At 38.9% G+C, this 20545-nt stretch overlaps 2 protein-coding genes across 6 annotated transcripts in view; both read left to right on the forward strand.

Annotated features, from left to right (window-relative positions):
* Positions 1–17480, forward strand: part of MAP3K5 (mitogen-activated protein kinase kinase kinase 5) — a 98719-nt gene extending 81239 nt beyond the window's left edge. The window contains exons 21-30 of the mRNA XM_021553111.4: positions 515–535; positions 1584–1761; positions 1860–2028; positions 4875–5060; positions 8520–8625; positions 10917–11157; positions 13903–14015; positions 14926–15038; positions 15922–15998; positions 16677–17480. Of these exons, the coding sequence (XP_021408786.1) occupies positions 515–535; positions 1584–1761; positions 1860–2028; positions 4875–5060; positions 8520–8625; positions 10917–11157; positions 13903–14015; positions 14926–15038; positions 15922–15998; positions 16677–16737 (1265 nt within the window). The 3' untranslated portion in view covers positions 16738–17480. The remainder of the gene's footprint in view (positions 1–514; positions 536–1583; positions 1762–1859; positions 2029–4874; positions 5061–8519; positions 8626–10916; positions 11158–13902; positions 14016–14925; positions 15039–15921; positions 15999–16676) is intronic.
* Positions 17481–20057: 2577 nt separating this feature from the next.
* MAP7 (microtubule associated protein 7) overlaps positions 20058–20545 on the forward strand; it is a 108078-nt gene continuing 107590 nt past the window's right edge. For 3 of the 5 annotated variants that reach the window (XM_085576723.1, XM_085576724.1, XM_085576725.1), the window contains exon 1: positions 20060–20225. In XM_085576723.1, the coding sequence (XP_085432849.1) occupies positions 20180–20225 (46 nt within the window). In that variant the 5' untranslated portion in view covers positions 20060–20179. Of the gene's footprint in view, positions 20226–20545 lie in introns of all 5 variants that reach the window. The other 2 variants (XM_085576728.1, XM_085576729.1) reach the window with 2 other exon arrangements.

A 20545-nucleotide genomic window follows, 5' to 3' on the forward strand; every position in this document is an offset into this window, starting at 1 on the left:
AATTTGCATACATTTTCACTGAAAGAGTATTTATAGAGAGTATATTTTGTGTAAGGTTACAACATGTTTTTAAATCTCAGTGGAGTTTTCTACATAAGCAAAATTAATCTTTGTCCCATAGCAAATGTGCATACACTGCATTATTTCATTTCTGAAATTTCATTTCAGGAAATGTTCATTTCCTGTAGTGTTCTATATTATAGAAAGTAGCAAAGGAGTTTTGAGAGCAGTTATAAAATATTCTATTATGTGTGGATATATACTTAGGAAAATATCTTCTGTATATTTTTTAGTATGATACTTTAAGAAAGAAAAATATCAGGTAAAGGAAATGATGTGGTTTCTACCCCCTCAAAATAAAATTAAATTTCAATAAATTGCACTTTTGAAGACTGCAGCTGTGAGAATTGAGATAGTCCATAAAAATGGGAAGTTACCCTTTAGACTGTGCTTATTTTCTCAGTTAATTTCAGCATATTTAACTTCCTTGTTTTGCTTTCCTTTTCTCACACAGTCCTTTCAGCAAACACAAATGGTGAGTTTTAACCTCCTTCTCCATCAAAAACATACCTGTGTAGATATTGTAGTTATCGCTTATCCTGGTATAATATGTCAACACTAAAAAGAAAGAGAAGTGGTCACAATTGTGAAAATAAGTGACCCTTCTCTATTGGGAACATCTAATTCATTTTGCATATCTGAAATATTGTTTTTAATCCTACCAGACTATGGCTTAATTGTCCAGGCAGATGGGTGATACAGGCTTGTAGGGCTGTGCTGTCATTTATGAGGACATTTGGTGATAACCAGTGGCTGTTTTATAGTAGCCACAGAGCCAAGATTTTTGGAGAATGATAACACAGATTTTTAATAGACTAAATTCTATAACTGACAAACCAGAATGCATTTGAGGCCCCTTGTCAGACCAGAATACAGGATACTCATCTCTTTCAGGAAATGAACTGGGAGAATGCAGGAGGGAACTGAACACACACATAGTTACCCTCATGCTGAACTGGTATCAAAGTGAAACAGATAGTAGTAGTTTCCTGCAGTGGTAATATGTGCTCTGGATTTAAAACTAAAAGTTCTTACTTAATTACATGTCTATTATTATTAGTCAATGATTATGAATTAATTAGACTTGTACAAATTAATCTGATGAAGAAATGTATCTTATATGTCTTATAGAATATATATTTATAAATATATATGTATATATATTTATATGCACCCATAAAATTAATATCTTGGGAGGTGCTTAGGTGACTTACCCTATAGAAACATTTTCCTACTGCTGGAAGTCATGATAGGAGATGCACGCTCATTTCAGTGTTGAAGTTCTGTGAGTAAAATCACAAGAAGCCCAGCATTTCCATCTTTCAGGAATAAAAACATACCTGAAAGATAACTCCATTCCAGATGAAAAAACTTTAGGAGTTTTTTGTCAATTTTTCTCTAATATTTTGTGTTGGTGTGTGGGAAGGATGGAGTTTTTCTGTCTCCTTTGAAACAATATTCTTAACTTCAAAACTCTGATGGTATTATTAAACTCTAATTTCTGAATATTCCTATACAAATAGAGTATCTTCGGAGCATATCCTTACCTGTCCCTGTTCTGGTGGAAGATACAAGTAGCAGCAGTGAATATGGTTCTGTCTCACCTGATACAGAATTAAAAATTGATCCATTCTCTTTCAAAACAAGAGCCAAATCCTGTGGAGAAAAAGATGGGAAGGGAATCCGGTCCCTTTTTCTGAGGTAAAGAGCTACCTGACATTTTTGTTACAGAGTAGATTAGGAATGCATGCATTGGGATGGTTTTTGTAATGTTTCTTTTCACTGTGTCTTTCATTCAGCATCCCAGATGAACATTTTGAGGATCACAGTGCACCTCCTTCACCTGAAGAGAAAGATTCTGGGTTTTTCATGCTGAAGAAGGACAGTGAAAGGAGAGCCACCCTCCACAGAATATTAACTGAGGACCAAGAGCAGGTGGTGAGGAACCTGATGGAAGCTTTGACTCAGGTAATTTCAGAGGGCTGCAAGAATTTTATGGAATTCTAAGACTTCTCTGCAGTTACCTGGGACTGTTGAAATTAAACATAGTAAAGCAATTAGAAATTAAGTTTGATTAAACTAGAAAGCATACATAAGCTTTCATGGTTACTGTTTTATTTGGGCTATTAAAAACAGGCTTTGAAATTGTTCATGACACATTGCATGTGCCTTTTCTGTATTTACTTTGACTATAACTGGTATTACTACTGGCAAGACAACAGAAAAACATGTTTTCATTATACATTTGCCAGTGCTCTTAAAATTTGAGTAACTGAGTCAGGCCTACTAATATAAGGTAGATGATCTCCAGGAGTGGATTATCTTGATGCTCTTTTAAAGTTCTGTGTTCTTACTGACTGGTTTGACAGAGGGAGGTTTAGGTCATTTGGCCTGCTCTGGCCTTGCATTAGGCTATTGTGTAGAAAAATGGGGCTGGTGGATACACCATTGCCTTCTAGCCAACAGCTATAACAGGGGAAAGAGGGGCTAGGGAGAAAACAAATTGCAGCTATTCTTCAGTGCAGTCGGGAGCATGTATGGAGGGAAGATGCAGTAATTGTGAGAGCTACAGCAAACAACAAAATAATTGCAGAATGACCTTTTGGCCCTCTGTTGTGGGGATGATTCATTATGATGATGTATCAGTTCAGGAGGACATTGAAGAAATACATCATGACCACGCTGCTAAGTGTTGCAACACTGTAATCAGATGACAGGATTTTTGTTCTTGTTTGCGTGTGTGTTCATTGTTAACTCTTTCACTTCATTCTCAAGGCAAAGTATTACTGGTCTAAAACATTTGTATAAAACATGACAACTCATCTTCTAAAGACACTAGTGTTTAGAAGGATGCAAACCAATATGATTGCTATGCATGTACTACAGTTACTGTATTTGGAAATGGGTGCCATGCAAATAAAAACAGCTTCTAACTCTTAGGAGGGGGGAGAGAGTAACCCACAGTTATCCTGGTAACTACAGAAAATGTTAAAAGATAAGGCAGTAAGAAAAATATTTGTGATCTGTTCTTTGCGAGAGTGTTGCTTTAACAGACACTGTTTTTGCATGTGTATGCAAGTAATAATCAGTGATTGTGAGAGGCTGAAACTCAATCACAAATCCCAGAGAGTCTGCTCAGTTTCAAGCCTTTCCCAGTTTGGGCTGGAACAGCCTGAGGGAAAAGCAGAGACACAGAATTTTAGAGCCAAAGAGTTCAAAGCTCATGTTCATGTGACTGGCTGCCCTTCAAAAGGATGCTGAGCTCTGACTCCCAAAGACTATTTTCTCCCTTGAGAAATGCAAGAAATTAGTAATAGAACAAGCCTGGCTTGCTTGTTAGGCTTCATCAGGGTTTAGGATTTCGTAAGTTTTTCTCTTCACAAACACTTTCCACAAGAAAGGTTTCAGCAAAGTCATTGGGTTTGAGGGCTATGGAAGGAGAATGCCCCTCATAAAATGGGTCACTATTTCTAATTAGCAAGTCTTACTGCTCCTCCTGCCCCCATAGTGCCTAGTGCCTTGGTGGACTTGGATCTCCTAGTCCAGGGCTACAGTGAGAATTTACCTATCTGCCCTAATGGCTTTTTAATTATTTACCTGGAAATAAGATTGGCTACTGCAGAACAGTGAGAGATCCACTCCTGCATAGAAAATCATCAGGTGAATTCTTCAAAGCAGATCAAGATCAGAGGCTAGGATTTTTTGTCTCAGGTGGATGTTTTAGTCAGTGCTATCTTTGACTGCTCTAGAACTTTAGCTTTTTTTTAAAACTTCTTTTTCAATAAAATTATCTTTGTTTCATCCTGATAATAAATAATTGACTATAGTTAAAAGCTCAGTGTTACTGGCAAACAAGAGTTCTTGGTGTCTGGCCAGCCCATAACATTCATGGCATAAAACCGGGAACTGCAGTAGAGCCAAACACCATATGTCCTTCTTTTACAGAAATCAATGTTGGATATCCTTAGTCTATATAAATATTTACTTTAATTCCTTCAGAGAAAGCATCTAATCCTTCATGTTGAACTATAACTCTGGCTTAATTTAAGATCTGGCTTTGAAATTCGCATTTAGTTGGCATAACTTTACTTATTAGAGCAAATACAGTGCTCTGCTTCCTAGTTACTCTAGGCTGATTATTCTGCTGAATGCTTTTGAGCCTTTCACTCCTTTGGTAGCTCATGCAAAAACACAAAAGCTTTTAAAAATAGGCAAATGAATATTTATACTAGAAAAGTTGAGATCTTTGTAGGCTCGCTTTAAGAACAGCTAAGTGTAGAAGTTCTGTGTGAAGGGAAATTAGGACATTACATAAGAAACAACCAGTCCCTTTGTGAGCCTCCTGCATAACTTTGACAAATCTCTTCTTATAAATGCTGCTGTAGGACTTTGCACATTGTCTCTGAGAGACACCCAGAAATTTGAGGCACTGCAAAGTATCTGTGTGTTTACAATTATGAGTAATTTGTAGTATCCAGTGCACAGTACATCTATTAATATCTTTATTCACTGTTACAAAGACACATACACAGTACAGTGTGCACACATTCTTCAGCAGCTGGTGGGAAACTAAGTCAGCTACCCGTTTAATGAGTTCCTACCTGAGTCACCAGGGAGTTCAGCCCCAGAGCTCTGTGCTGCTGCAGTTATGCTGCCACCAGCACCTGACCTGCAGCTGCACCTTTCCCTTAACCATAGCAGCAGAATTTCTGAAAACCCATATTGCCAACTGACATTATTGACTGAAGTCCTTCTGGATGTATGTTTCAAAAGATGATTACCAAAGCTATTTCTTTTCCTCTCTCTTCTGACAGGGAGCGGAAGAACCCAAGCTAAAGTGGGAACATATCACAACACTCGTTTCCAGCCTCAGAGAGTTTGTACGGTCCACTGATCGCAAAATCATCGCAACCACACTTTCAAAATTGAAGCTGGAGTTGGACTTTGACAGCCATGGCATCAGTCAAGTGCAGCTTGTGCTGTTTGGTTTTCAAGATGCTGTAAGTTGTAATTTTTACTAAGAAATTTGTGCGCCTAAACTGAAAATAACAATAATCAAACCAGGACCAAAGAGAACTTGTTTAACTTCCACCCAGAGCTGCTGAAACAATAATATCTGAGGGCTTGAAACTGTAATAGCAAAATCTGAACCCACATCAGTGACAGTTTGGTTGCCTTGTGATCCTTTGGCAGGACACAGACCCTGAACACTGCTGAGATCTTGCTGATTAAAGATTTAGAAAGTTCCGAATAATTGTGTGTATATTGTATCATAGTAGTAAGGCAGGAAAGCCTTTTTTTAAAATCACATTTTGGAATGTTTTCTGGGTACTAAGACTAACAATGAATGTCAGGTTTATCCTACACAAATGCAGATCTCTTCAACTTCTTTTATAAGCATTGCCCCCCATAGTAGTTTGTCTACCTTGTAATACTGTATTGAATTCTTATTGTAGTATTTTTTTTTTAGCATCAGATTTCTGCCAAACTAGAAATTTTTATTTTAATTTGTAATAAGCAGAATAGGGAGGAATTAAAATTGTTACTTTTCTACCAATAATAAATGCAGGATTTATCATCTCCTACATTGAGTAACAAAACACATGCTTGAGTAGCCCTTAAATAGCTAGTTTACAAACAGCAAATGTTTTCCTAAGATTTAAGTGTTGGTTCACAAGCAGTTAGGCTTAATGATTAAGATGAATAATGAACATGGGAGGGTGCAGCTGTGCTGAATATTACTTGTCCAGACTGAAGTCATGTAGTAAAAATGAAATGACAATTCAGGTAGGTATTTGAGGTGGATGATTCTTTTAGAATTCAAACCTGGGGCACTCAGACAAGTAGAAGTGCTGTCAGGAAGGATGGCATAGCATGTAAACTGTTGCATAGATTATACTAACAAGAATTAGATGCTTTTATAAAGAAAAAGTATTAGATTAATCTGTGAAAGAGATCTTTCTACAAATCAAAAGTTTTCTCTTTGATTCTTTTGAATATGCTTTCAGCTCTCTCTGTTAACCTCATATTAATATTCTTTTGATACTGGAAGAGAAAAAACAAGCATATAAGGTCAAGAAAATAGTGGAGGGGGTAATAGTACAAATATTTGTATTAGTGTTCTGATAGAGATGTCGCTGGGCATCAGTTGTTTGATAGTAATTGCCTGGGTTGTATTCTTATCAGTAAAAAAAATTCTTTTCTATTAACTTAATAATTACAAGTTGCTGTTTTTTAACTGATAAATGTCTCTCTCATTATTATCTACTATTTAAGTAAATCCACAGAAAGTTAAAACTTTGCTTTATATGTGTGCAATCTTACTTCTTTTGGCCATACATTAAATTTCCATAGTACTACACTGATTTCAGGACAGTATCAAGACCTCAGATGCTGCAGAGACTGAGGTACTGATAAAAGTGAAGGAAAGTATTTCCCTTGCTCTTGGTACTTAATAAGGTGATCTTAGGTTACAGTGTTTAATAATCACAACATCCTTATCAGACCAACCAAGAAAAAGTAATTTTGTGATGTAATATAAATAACTAAATCACATTACTATGGATGATTGTGATCTTGACAAAGTTAGATTATGTTTCTTCAGTTCTCAATAAAGGTAGACTTAGCACGTCACTGTCTCCATAGCAGTCATTTTGGGAAGGTGCAAAGTGCTTGCACAGGGGAGTTTTGCTGCCTCAGAGGGCAGTGGGCAAGCCTTTGGGACAGCTGCTGCCCAGGTGCCAGCCCAGGGCAGGCTCCCCTGGCACTGCTGACAGCTCTCCAAATCCAAACACAGTGTCCAAGTGCCATCTCGTGGCCATTGGCAATAGAATTGAGCAGATAAGTACTGCTGTGCTGGGTTGACCCTGGCTGGCAGGTAGAGGAAAGCCCCTACCCAGTCACTCATTCACTCCCTCCCAACAGGAAGAGGGAGAAAATTGGAAGGACTAAAAGTGAGAAAATTTGTGGGTCAAAATAAAGATTTTCAAATAAGTGAAAGGGGGGAAAAAACTTGTAAGTGTTGCAAAAGCAGTCAGTCACCAACAGCAGACTAGTGCCCAGCCAATCCCTGAGCAAATACTCCTTTGGAAAAAGCAGCCTCCCGCTTATTGCATGACCTTATACGGAAGGGAATATTTCCTAGCCCAGCTGTGCCAGCTGTGCCAGCTGTGCCAGCCATGTACCCCTCCAGCCTCCAGTCCACCCACAGCCCCCTTGCCCCTGGGGCAGTGTAAAAAAAAGAGGCAGCCTTGACAGCACGTAAGCTTTGCTCAGCAGGAGCTGAAACATGTGTGTGTTATCAAGGCTGTTTTAGTCACAGTCTGAAACATAGCACCATGTGGGCTGCTGTGAAAGAAATTAACTCCATCCCAACCAAAGCCAGTGCAGGTACCTACATGAATTACTGCGTTACTGAATACTCTTGCTTTTTAGCAGTGAAAATAGTAGGATTAATAACTTTTACATACTGTCTGAAGACATTGTTTGTTTAACTTCAGTCATTTTTTAGAGAAAGGTTACCACAATATGAGAAAATTGAACTAATCCCTTTTATAGGAAGAGTGAAGTATCTTTTTGCCACTTTTTTTCATAATCAATAGTTACCCCTTTTTTTATAACACTGTAACCTGATAATTTTGTAAATACAGTTATATTTGTTGCTTCCTGCAACTGTTTAAGTTCTACTTTGTTGCTTTGATTGCTTCTGTGCCTGGAAAACAGCATTGAATCTCATGCTATTGCTGCTTACTGTTGGCTGGGCATTTCTGTGTCATTTGGGAGCTGGAAGACAGTTCCATGAGGTAGAGAAGTTTGTGCAAGTGACATGGAGTATCCATAGAGGCATCTGTGAACATGACTAAAAGCAGTTTGTAAGCAGGCCTGTAGGCAATAAGGAGCAGCCTAGTGTAGAAAACCATCAGATTGTACAAAGTAAGAAGTAGAAGGCAAGAGAAAATGGTTCAGCGCGGAGATGAAGTTCCCTAATTGTTTAAACTAACATTAATTAACTAGTTTCAGAATTAAGTAGGAGCAGCATTACATTAGTTCTTTGTTATTTCCTACAATTGTACTTTAAAATAGACAAGTAGTGCTCAGAGCAAGCAGTGAAAGTGATGTCAAAAAAGGAACAAGATTAATTATCTTCAGCTACAAGCTTTTCATACCATAGTCCTTGTTATTTGTCTTGCTTGCATTCTTTTGAAGTTTCTCTCCACAGCCATGAAGGTTAAGTATCATAGCCATCAACAGTCACCTAACACAGGAACCAGTACTTGTGAAAAACACAACATATTACATTACTTCAATAAAATGGATAAAGTTGATAATGTTGCTATCAAGAAATAATTGTAATTATCTACTCGGATACAACATCTAGAAGTGTAAACACTTTTTATGACATATATTCTCATTTTAAGTTGTGGGGAATGTAATATCTGAACTGAATTTTCTCTCACTAGGTCAATAAAGTTCTCCGAAATCATAATATTAAGCCACATTGGATGTTTGCACTGGACAGCATAATCAGAAAAGCTGTGCAGACTGCTATTACAATTCTGGTCCCAGGTGAGTCATTCTTAATACTCAGCAAATGTTTATCAGCTGATCTCTTTAAACATGCTTTAGAGTTGTGATTATGATGCTTCACTTAGGAGTTTGAAACCAGCAGTGGCCTTTTTCCTGTTCACTGTGTGTTTTGCAATTCAGAAACTAATCTGTGTATTGTTCAAGCTATGTTGGAAAGCACCTTTCCAGAATGTGTAATCTAAATGATTCTGCAACACGGTGAGTAGTAGCAGGTTAAGGTGCTCTGGGACCTAATTTTTTGAAGTGCAAAATGTTGCCTATTGCTTATGGTCAGAAGCTATCTTTAGAAACCCCAAAAATCAACAAACCCAAACAACCCCAGACCTTTGGTTTGAAACTTGCCAAAACCAAATGAACAGGTCTGCAGTGCCTGCAGTTTGTACATTGCATTTTAAATGTGGAACTAGAATGTATGGCTTCACTAGAGAAGGAGTCTGTTTAGATGAAACTGTAGCCCATTCTCTTACTTCTCTACCTATTTTCAAATTTAGGTTTTCTGCTTCTTTTTAACTTCTAATGCTGGAATTAATTGTGATATTTTCAAATGTGTAATTTAATGCTATAATACAGAATACTTACATTTCAATAATAATAATAATTATAATAAACAGAATACTTACATTCCAGTTTCCTGCAATGGGTTGAGTCTTAAATTATCAATAAGGGAACCTGAAAATTACATTGAAAGTTACATCTATTCCTATTCTCCTTATTTTCCATATCTCTAGCACAAACAACAAGATATAAATGGAGTTTCTGTGTTACTTTCAAGTCATAAAGAAACTCCTCTGTCTTCTGATTAGAATGCTGAACACCTCTTACAGGCATGTACTTCATTGTGTAATAGGAGTAACTGTAGAATTCCTCCTTAGTAGACTTTTCTTCCCCATACAGCCCAGTGTCAGCATTAGTTGTAGGTGGTCAAGCTTAAACAAAAGCCTCTGTGCCTCAGTAGTTTTCAGGCACTGCTTCCCTAATTCTGATTACTTTCCCCTCCCTTTGTCTCGCTCTTTTTTCTTATTATTTTTTCTTATGATGTGGAGATTTATCACTGCCCTTAACACTTGTAAAAGTTATGGGATGTTTAAGGAATGGTAAAAAGCAAATTTTATGCTGCCTGGTGCTGAACAATGGCAAATAACTTCTGTATCCTGCTAATAAGAAGTTCAAAGCAAATTCAGAAATATTTTCCTAGCAGTATTTGGGTAACTGCTATATAATAATCTGCTTTCCTGAATTTAGGGGAAGCACAGCTCTGTTGATCTTATCATGTTCAGCCTTGAAAAAGGTATCTGGCATTGAAATGATGAGGCAAAATAGATCAAGGAACAAATGTTTCTTTTGTAAAGAAGAGAAACATACTTGTTAGTTTAGTTATTCAGCAGAAAGGGCATAAAGCAAGTGGGATTCAGGAAAAAAATTACACTTTGGTGAGAAGACTAGAGGGAATTCTTAGCAGTAAGGAGCCACAATTGAAGGAAGGAAGGAAGAAATATTTATATGAAATAGTTAGAATTAACAAGCAGATGTTGTGAACAATAATAGGTTGTATAGGAGTGTCAGATATTGTGTACATATCTCACATACCTGGTAGGCCCTGGTAGGTAGTTTAAACAGGGAACAACAGAAACCAGGGTATATCTTTGTGTTTGTAGTTTTGTGGATGTGCATCATTACAAAATAGGCAGTCTTCCCTCTCATGTAGAAGGGAAGTGTGCTTTTACTTGTTGGGAGAGGGGCCTTTTTGTAATTTCCTCTCTGTGTTTGGATGCATTTTTTGGTGAACATGATATTCTTATAAGGATGGAGTGATAAATATGCCAGAACAGCAACAGCAGGAATACCTGGATAGACAAGAAATAATGTTTATTTATTTAATAAAATGTTTAAAGTCAGATACATAAGAAAATACAAACTATTGAGAATGGAATTAAGCAAAAGAAACTCTGCTGTACATGATACTTCAGCACAATTTGACATTAAATGGTGGCCAAATCTGGAATCATATTTATACAGATAGTTTTTTTTTTTTACAACTCTTGAACCTTCAATGGCTAGAATAATAATCTGCATAAACAAGGGTGCTGTTATATTTTGAGTGATCTTAAACCCGCAGAAAATATCTGTTGTCCTGAAATCAGAAATTTCAGGTCTGTTGTAACCAAAGCTATAGGATGATATGGAAATAATCACTTGGGTCTGCTTTTGTTTTAATATTTAACTAAAGTTTAACAACTTTGGTGGTTTTTCTTTTGCTTCTATTTTAATAGAATTAAGGCCACATTTTAGCCTTGCATCTGAAAGTGATACAGCCGATCAAGATGATATAGAAGTTGAAGATCAAGATGAACAGCCTCAGAATCAAACCATCCAGCAGCCTTGCATTGTGTTGGAAGATGCAGTAGCTACCTCAGGTGTGAGCACACTCAGCTCTACGGTGTCCCATGACTCCCAGGCTGCTCACAGATCACTGAGTGTCCAGCTCGGCAGGCTAAAATTAGAGACAAACAGGTAAGTCTGGGCATCAGGAGACAGGGACACTAGCCTGCTTACAGCAGTATGCATTGGTTAGCTTTCAAAAGATATATAAGCTGCAATACTAGTGACAGTGCCAAAATTCCATTGCAGTGTAGGTTGTTCCTTTTAATGATGATCCTTGTTTAGCTGTGACTGATCAATTACATAGTTTTATGAATTTCAACAAAACCATAGTGATGCAAGTTAAGGTCAGGCTTGATTTCAGGTGCCCTTTCAGGGAAGGTCTGTAACAAAACTGACTTGCTGCCAAACTTCTGCTTTTTCTCTTTGGTGTGCTCTGTATGGCTGATAAATGGTGTTGTGTTTTGTTTCCATTAAGGCAGAACTTGCTGTTCTTTTCTATAGCTATTCTCAGCAAGTGAACTCAAGCTAACAGCCAGCCACACAGAAACTCCACAAGGAAACTGCTTCAGATTTGTTTTGTGCATAGCAGTCACTGCAAGCAGGATCTGTGCTTACCAGCACCCATTACCTTTTTATTAAACAGAGGAAGATGGGGAAAATAGATATTTTGCTTAAAAGAAGTAATGAGGCAGAAATTTGGATATTGTATTTTTTTCAGAAATATGTCTTGCACTTCATGCACATGGAAGGTGGTTCTTTAAGGTTTTGTTTCTCTTTTAATAGAAAAATTCAAATGGAAATGATCTTCTCTATATTTTGTTTGATTTTCATCAAAATATACCAAATAGTCTGGTATACCAAAAAGTAGGTATTTTGCTTTTGCAGCATGTTATTTATGACACTGGATTCCTACTGACCTCAGCAGATTTTGAATGTGGCCTTGATAGAAAGAGAACATGTCTTCAGTAAGACAGTTGTTATGCTGGTAGAACATTCTTTGGAGCTGCAGTTTCATTTGAAATTAAAATGTTAAATTACACTTTATTTTTACATGTGTCTGAGAAGGTTGCCAGAAATAGAGTAATTAATTATACGGTCCTGTATTTAATGAAGTATCGGTATTTTGGCGTCCTTATGTCACAATTATTATTTTTACTTGTGACCACTGAGAAATATTGTGATTTTCTTATTGTTATACCTAAAGAAATACATAAATATTTAAGATTTACTCACTTTACTTCAAAAGCTTATGGTGGGGAATGGCCTCTGAAATGATCAGCTCGTAGAGGTACTTTTTTGCTAACACTTTGCTTCTGTAAATTTCTCACATGCAAAGCCTTTGGCCAAATATTCACATCCAGTCATTCATGCAGAGATTTTGAATAAATAGTACAGAAAAATGTTTAAATATTTATGAAAGCTTTATTGTCATAAGCAGCAAGCAGTTACCAGGAGAAAATAATTAATTATTTTATTGGCCCTGAAGGCCTTTTTCAACCAGAATAGATACAGTAGGAATAAGTTAACTGAAAGGTGACCTGTCTGGATGGAATATCAATTTGCACTGAGAATAACCAAGCTGTGGGGTTGTGTAGATGCACCAAGCAGCTCTGTTCCCATGCAGGGTGAATTTGTTAAGGTTTGTTAGCTCAGGTGTGGAAGCACTCAAGTGAAAATATGTTTCTGGTAGGCCTGAATGCAAGCTAAAAGCTTGCATGGGGCTCAAAACCTTTACAATGCAATCATGTGGAATTCAGTTTACCCCTGTGCAAAGGCAGGTAAGGGGCTTTTGTGGCACATTTTCTAATGAAATTCCTGTCTTTCAGAAAATGGTTGCAGTGCTCAGCTGATATAAATTAAAAAAAAAATACATTGATAAATAAAAGGAAACATGCTGAAATGGAGCAGTTATTGCATGGTTCTCAGGCTGACAGATGTTTCAAGAAAGGGATGAAGATGCTGCAATCCTTTCAAGGCAGAACTTCTCAGGAGTCAATGATAGGGTTATGAGTCTGCTCTCCATGTCCAAATTTTGACCAAGTTCCTGATAACATATCATTCACAAGTCCTGCATTTTAATAAACCACTTTTCTAAAAGAACAAATTGCAGCAGTTTTACATATTAATTTTCCATTATATTCTGACTGTTTTATTTTCATCAGCTTAAATGGTGCTAGCCACTTAATCTCTCCAGGTTTCTCTCTGGGTTTGTGTTATGAAGGAGATCAAACATGAGTTTCAATTTACTTCTGCTTGACATTCTTGGAAGCAATTTCTTAGGGGAGTAGGCAAGTATTTTGCCTCCTCTTTTCTCGCTCTTAGTATAGCCTAGGAGGGCAGGCACCGAGTGCCTTATATGTGAGGAAGGGATACCCCTTGTGTGGTTGAGAATGTATTTTTCATATTTATGAAATGCAGACATATGTTTTCATCACATTTTCATCACTTCTATACCATTTCCATACCTTTGAAAATGTCTGCTGGAGAGATGTGAACTGGCATTTTTCCTTACAAAGGTTTGGTCCTTAGTTTATGAACCACTTTGATATTTGTTCTCAGATCCAGTTTTGTTTAAAGCAGAGCACAGGCTGTAGAAATCTCACTGAAATTCTGAAATTTTCTACCATACCACTTGTTTAGTGGGTGAACATATATGTGGAGGCTGGTGTATTTGGGTCTTCTGTAAGAATGTTTATATCTTGATATAGGTCATAATCAATCTATAGTGAAAGAATATACCTTCAGTAAAAGCTGAAGAAGTCTGTCTTTGTCTTTTTCAGCAATGTTTCCAGTTTTGATATAGTAAGATCTTTCCTTTCCTGAAAATTTGAAGCTACTGAAGGAAATGAGTGCTTTATTCTCATTATTTCACAGGTTATTGGAAGAGTTAGTTCAAAAGGAGAGAGAGTTTCAAGTCCTCTTGCATCAAGCTATAGAAGAAAAAGATCAAGAGATCAGGAACCTACAGCTCAGGTCACAGCCAATAGGTAAGTGAGAAGAATTTTTAAAGAAAAGTTTCATACGGGCTACAGATGGAAAAGTGCCAGCTAAACGTCAGTCCATTTTATTGAGCCAGCCTCAGCAAAGATGCTTTAATGTGCTGCTTCTGGCAGGGTTTGCTCTGAAGTAAGAATATACATTGTGGAAACAAAATACTGGATTTGTTAATCACACTACAGGGAATGGTATGATTTAAATATTTTTGTTTGTAATTATATGGAAGAGTACAAGGCTCATATCCTACCGAATAAATATTACCCCTGAAGATGATAATCTAGTATGTTTAGATATATGTTCCTTGAATTACAGACCGTTCCAATTGTTACAGTGAAAGTTCAAGAGGTGAGATGTAAATACACTTAATTGGTCAGACACAAATACAACTTAAATGTTACTGAGGAAAGCTGAGTTTGCTGTGTCTGCCCTGAAGAAGGTGGAAGTGCTAATGCAGTTTGATATTTCTGTGTAATTTGCTTCTAAGTGCTGCTTCCCAAAAGCAGCTGATCCTCAGCCTAAGACATTGCCTGTGCAGCAGCTGTATGAGTTACACTGAACAGTGTAGTTAATTGATGCAACAACCTTAGTGTAGAAACAGTGACAGTGAAATTGATATGCCTTGTACTAGCAAAGCCATTTGCAGAAGAAGGCAGAAAAATTTTGTGTGTGCCAATGTTCACCCTACTTTAACTCTATCCTTAATTAAGCAGAGAAATTAATGTATAATTGTCTATAAATTGTAATTAAGTGTGTTTTCCTTGGGAATTGGCATTTATTTATGAGGACACTGGTATTCTAAGCTTGAAGGAAAAGCTCACTGAAGAGAGTGCGTGAGGAGTCAAAAATGAAAAGAGGTTGCTTTGGCAACACAGAACCTTGTCTCAAATATGCTTGTTCCAGATATTCCTGGATTGTCTGTCCGTCATCGTCATTCCGCTGGCACAGGGACCGAAGACCCTGATCTCATAAATTGGCTGAGAGTTCATGGAGCTGATGAGGCCACAATAAACAAGGTAGCAATGATCCTATTCACTGCCTGACACAGTTGCAATACTGTTATGTGAATCAGTTTAAAAAAAATACCAAACCTTTCTAATTACTTTAGCACATCTTGAGAGATTAATTAGTTTTCAGAAGATAGGAAAAAGCCATAAATGTGAAGGCCTTCATAAAGATAAAGTACCATTAATAGTTCCTAAATCTGATTGTAAATAAAGCAATAAAATATCCTGGTAAATAGACACTCTTGGGTTTTCAGTGTCTTTACACACTGCAGCATTCCTGCTGATGATACTCTGGATACAGGATACATGTTCACCCTTGGCTAGCTATGCTACAGTGAAATATCCTAAGTAGATCAGTCTGCTCTGCAGCAAATTATATAACTTTAGAGGTGTTAAAGATTTCAGCTAATTTAGGAATACCTGCATGTAGTTATCACTCCTACAAATCAGACCAAAGGTTCCTCCAAGTTCAATTACAGCAAATTTAGATGCCATTCTTGAAAAGGTACATCTTAACTGTTTTAATTTCCTCATGGGTTAAATGTGCTATTACTTATGGTCGAATTTGTGTTCAGTGAAGTCTGTAATTCTGTTATACCAGTGGTAGCAATAGAAATGCCAGTTGACAAAGGTTTTTAGTAGCTGTAAAAGCATTACATCTTTCAAATTGTGCCTGGTATGCCGATGCAGAGGATACAGTGTAAAATTTAAGTAGATTCACTGTATTTGTAGAAACCATGTTTTTCTGTTACACATGCCAGATTTCAGCCCAATTTTAGGTTTTTCCTCTAATATACCCTTCTATTTTTAGAGGCAGATAATTCTAGGGAGATGAGCTTAGAAATTTAAATAATGTTTCTAACAAAATGTTTATTTAAATTTCTTTCTGCAGTTCTTGGCTGAAGACTATACCTTAACGGATGTTCTCTGCTATGTTACACGAGATGATCTGAAATGTTTGAGACTGAGGTAATCCTGCACAGTTAAATGAACTGTTCTTTGTAAGAAGAAAAATTAACTGTTACTAAATCTTTACTTACTGCATTGTGTACAATTCATTTGAAATAACTAATACTTTCCAGTATGTCTTTGTATGCTGATACATTTCTGCCAAAGAGCTGATATTGTTTAAACCTTAAAGTAAGCTTTTTCTATTGAAGGAAAAATTTTAAGGTAAAACATTTACCTTACAACTGGAGACACTGGATATCCCATTAGAACCTTGCTTTTATTTAAAAAAGTAGATCTAGAAGAACTTTCAGTAGTTTATTATCATCATCAAACTTCAGAAACATTACTCATGGACTGTAAGTAACACTACATTTCACCTAATCATGCCAGGTGTATAGGTCACCAGCTTGCATCATGTTGGAAGTCAAATGTGGGTTATGCAAGTCCTTTGGACCAGAAGTCTGAATTCCAGACAGCAGGCATCTGCCAAGTGGAAAGATTGCCCTGTCTTGTAACCAGAAAAGGACTCTGTTCTCTGTTTGAGTAATGCATGTTGGATTTCACCTTTGATCAGCCTTCCCACTGAATATCATTGATCAAAACCAGAGCAAGAAAATCAGAAAGCATCTCAGTTGGAAGGCTTTCAGACTAGAGAGTATCTTTGTACCTGAGTGTCTTTATGATTTTTCTTTACAGAGGAGGAATGCTGTGCACACTCTGGAAGGCGATCACTGAGTTTCGAGAGAAACACGCCTGACACTGATATTTTTTCTTTGCTTCTCTGCAGAGATGAAAATATTTCCTTTCAGCCAGAGCAGGTGTGCTGTCAGAAGGACTGTTGCACTTTAATCCAGTATTTGTTTACCAATGTTAAAAACACTGCAGCTTCCTGACTGCTTTTACTCCCATAATCCATAAGGAATCTGTAAACAACCTGCAACATTATTTTACTTTAAATGTTTTTACATGCAAGTTTTTCAAAAAATTTTTAGAAAACATACACACAAAAGTTATAAAATATTGTAGTTAAAGTAAGCAGATGTTAATTTCATGACAAACTGATGTAAGATTTCACATAACAGTTCATCACTGGAACAAAACCAAAATGTGACAACAACTTTTCAATTTCTTTGTAATATATCTCAATATTATCTGTAGTAGAGCTTCATAATTTCAATCATAATTGCATATTTTTCTTTTAGTGTGCAAGACCTAAAGGTAATTGTTTTTACCTACTGCCCTATATAGTTTAATATTGTTTATTTTTGGTAATTTAAGTTCTATGGTGCATTTGTTTTAGAGTTGTTTATGTACTACTGAACTGTACCAGTTGTATACACCTGAACCACAGTAATGTTAGCTTGTTCTAAAGCTATCTCTGACATACACAATTGAAAATAAAAATAACCTAAGACTTACTTTTTCCTATATTTTTGGACTTCTAAAATAATAACAATGGTGTAGAACTGGAAAATATTTGAATAAAAAAATTCAAACTGAGTATCAAGGGAACCTTTCTGATGCATCTTAAATTTACTGCAATTTGACTATGATAACCATAGCACTGAATATTTTCTTGGTTTTTCTATTTAGTCTAATTCCTGTACTAACAAGCCAAGACTAAACAAAATTCTTCTCTGAGTGCTGTACTTGACTTGAGAAATGGAAAGTCCTGCCTCCATGCACTGTAGTCATTGTGGCCTGTTGTTTCTTTTTCTACTTTTGTATATGCAATGATTTTTTTTTCTCACATGTAATGAAAAAGGATGGTGGTTGTTCCCTATCCATCCACTGTCATTGTCACTCCACCATTCTAGCAATGGATATCAACAGATTCTTCTGGGGCAGCTGCAAAAAATTCCATTGAGGGTAAGACTTGCCTGGACAAGAAGCTACTTCTTTTTTCATAAGTCTTGGTAACCAGTAAAAGGCTTAATTTTTCAGGTCTAGCAGGTATTTTCAAAGAAAACTAATATTTTTTAAAAACATAAACACATTGTCCTAATGTGTATACAGTAACTTTTGCTGGCTACAATGCAACAATTATGTATTAAAAAAATAAGATTAAGAACAGTAGATTAAATAATCTTAGTCAGATTTTTTTGTACTCTGAAGATGGTGCTATTGATTTTTAGGCACAGGTAGAACTCATTCCAAAAACTTCACTGCATTTCACGAGAAATGCAGCTACTGTTTATTAATTTCTACTGTTATTACAGCAGAAAACAATACATTTTCAAGGTAATTTTAAACACTAGAAAGACCAGTGGTGGAAGCTAACTTGTAAAACCCAAAACTTAAAAAATACTTTATCCACTGAGAAGCAACCCCATGACAATGAACTTCTCTAATTTGATTTTTGTGTGAAGCATGATCCTATATTGGTCCAGCTTTGAATACCTCTGGTTTCATGCAGTATGACTGGAAAGTAATTGCACTGCTCTGTTTACTTGGAAAGCATGCAGCCTGTTCTCTATGACTCAGGCTGCTCAGAAATGCCAGCTATGTAAGGGAGAAAGGAGTGTGATTGAGGTTTCCAGTGAACGTCTTCATGAGACCTAGCCTGGCATCAGCTGGGAATTAACTCCTAGAGTTCTTTCCTGGCTTCACCAGACCCAAGGTGGCTTCTGCAGCATTGCTTAGCAATCAGTTCTGTATTCTCCATGGTGAGACTCTGTTGGATCTGATCCATACCCAGGCCATGTACACTTATACTTCCCCAGCAATTCTGGTCTGAATGTCGTTCCCTGAGCAGCACAGCTAATCCATACAGATACTAGATCGGTGCACAAAAGCTTATGTAAAATCCCTACATCAGGCTACTTCATATAGATTGTACCAGATACCAGATATTACTTTTTACATCCTCAGATAAAACATAACACTGCGGGATAATGTGCATCAGACAGGTCAGTTTATGATTCTTCAACCTGGCTCCCAGAATATGCTCTTGGGTGGATGGACCCCAAGTGAGGGCTTTAAGATTACAGTAGTGCAGGACTTTGCTGAGAGCAACATTTTGACCATAGGGCATAGCACTGGGTTTGAACCTGGATAACCTCTTAGTCCTTGATCAGTGCTGTTCTAATCCAGGGCTCAAGATGACTGAGAGACACCTTTACCACCTCCAGCACAGAAGTGAAAACTCCACCAAGGCAGTGCTGATTTTGCTGTCTTTTGCACCTTTCAGCAGAGCCTAGCCTATTCTATTACAGACACTCCTGCCCACAAGCCACAGGGCGTGTTTATCACCCAAGCCCCAGACTCCTTATTTTAGAGCACAAATGGGTCTTGGTGCAACAGCAAAATATTAATCTCTCCTCCCCCTAGAAGACCTTGTGCTCTGAACTTAGCGCTTTCTGAAAGGGGGGTGCTCTGTGGTGACTGAAGTTTGCTCGGTCCAAGTGCACCAGACTAAGGGAGCTGTCCCTCCCCGCCTGCTTCCACCGCTGCATCCTATGAGTTCCCCAATTCATCCACCCTCCTTCACCTGTACTTCTGATGATTGGTGCTACTTACAAGAAGATGCAAAATTAAATGATGTTTTGATGCAGATGAGAAAACCTTAAAGAGAAACACTCTTATGAGCCTGAAAAGCAGCATAAAGCAAGTCAAGACAAACTCATAAGAAAGGTAACAGGACCATGACCTTTACAGAAGTCACTGATGCATCGACAGCTCTTCAGAGCCATTTTTTTGGAATCAAGGCGTTGCACGCAGCTTTAAAACCGGCTGTTCAAGAGCACGTGCCGCAGGAACGAGTCTACAGCAGTGCAGCTCTTTCCCACACGATGCGGCGAATCGCCTGGGCTTGCGAGGCGGCCGCCACTCCTCCCACCTACTGCCGAGATGGCGAGCATCCCCAAACCTGTTTTTTCTCTCGGCGCCGGTACGGAACGAGCCGTGCCAATGCGGCGGGAGCTGCTCTGAAGAAAAAACTAATTACACCTGTGTGAACAGCGGCACCTCGGCCGCCCGGGCCGCCGCAGGGGCCGGGAGTGCGGGCGGCCGCCCCCGCACCGCCGCCGCATAAACGCCTCCAGCCCTTCCGAGGCGGCTGCTCCCGGGCCGCGGGCCCCGGTCCCGCCCTCACCTGCTCCGGGCAGAGCCGCGGGCGGGGGCGGGGGACGTGGCGCTCACCTGCCCCGGGCCGCGGAGCCGCGGGGCGGAGCAGCCGCGCTCGGCGAGCAGGAGGAGACATGGCGGAGGCCGCGGGCAGGAGCGGCGGGCGCCGGCGGCCCGCAGGTGAGCAGCGGCCGGGCCGGTCGGGGCGGCGGGCGGCCGGCGCGGAGCGGCGCGGAGCGGAGCGGCCCGCCTGGGCTGCGGCGGCCCCGCGCTCCCGGGCGGGCGCCGTGCGGAGCGGCGGCGCGGCGGGCCCGGCGGCGGCCTCGCCCGCAACAGGTGCGGGGGCGCTCCGCGGCCGTGCGGCACTTGGCTGCCTTCTCCGGGCACCGCCGCCGCCCGGCCGGGGACAGCGGGGGGTCGGCGTGCCCGAACCGTGCCCGCCGTAGCGGCGAGACCCCTCCCGACCCCGCGCGGGGGCATCGGCGGGGCCGCGCCGTCGC

Source organism: Lonchura striata, chromosome 3 (genome assembly GCF_050655825.1).
Source record: "Lonchura striata isolate lonStrDom1 chromosome 3, ASM5065582v1, whole genome shotgun sequence".
NCBI lineage: Eukaryota > Metazoa > Chordata > Aves > Passeriformes > Estrildidae > Lonchura > Lonchura striata.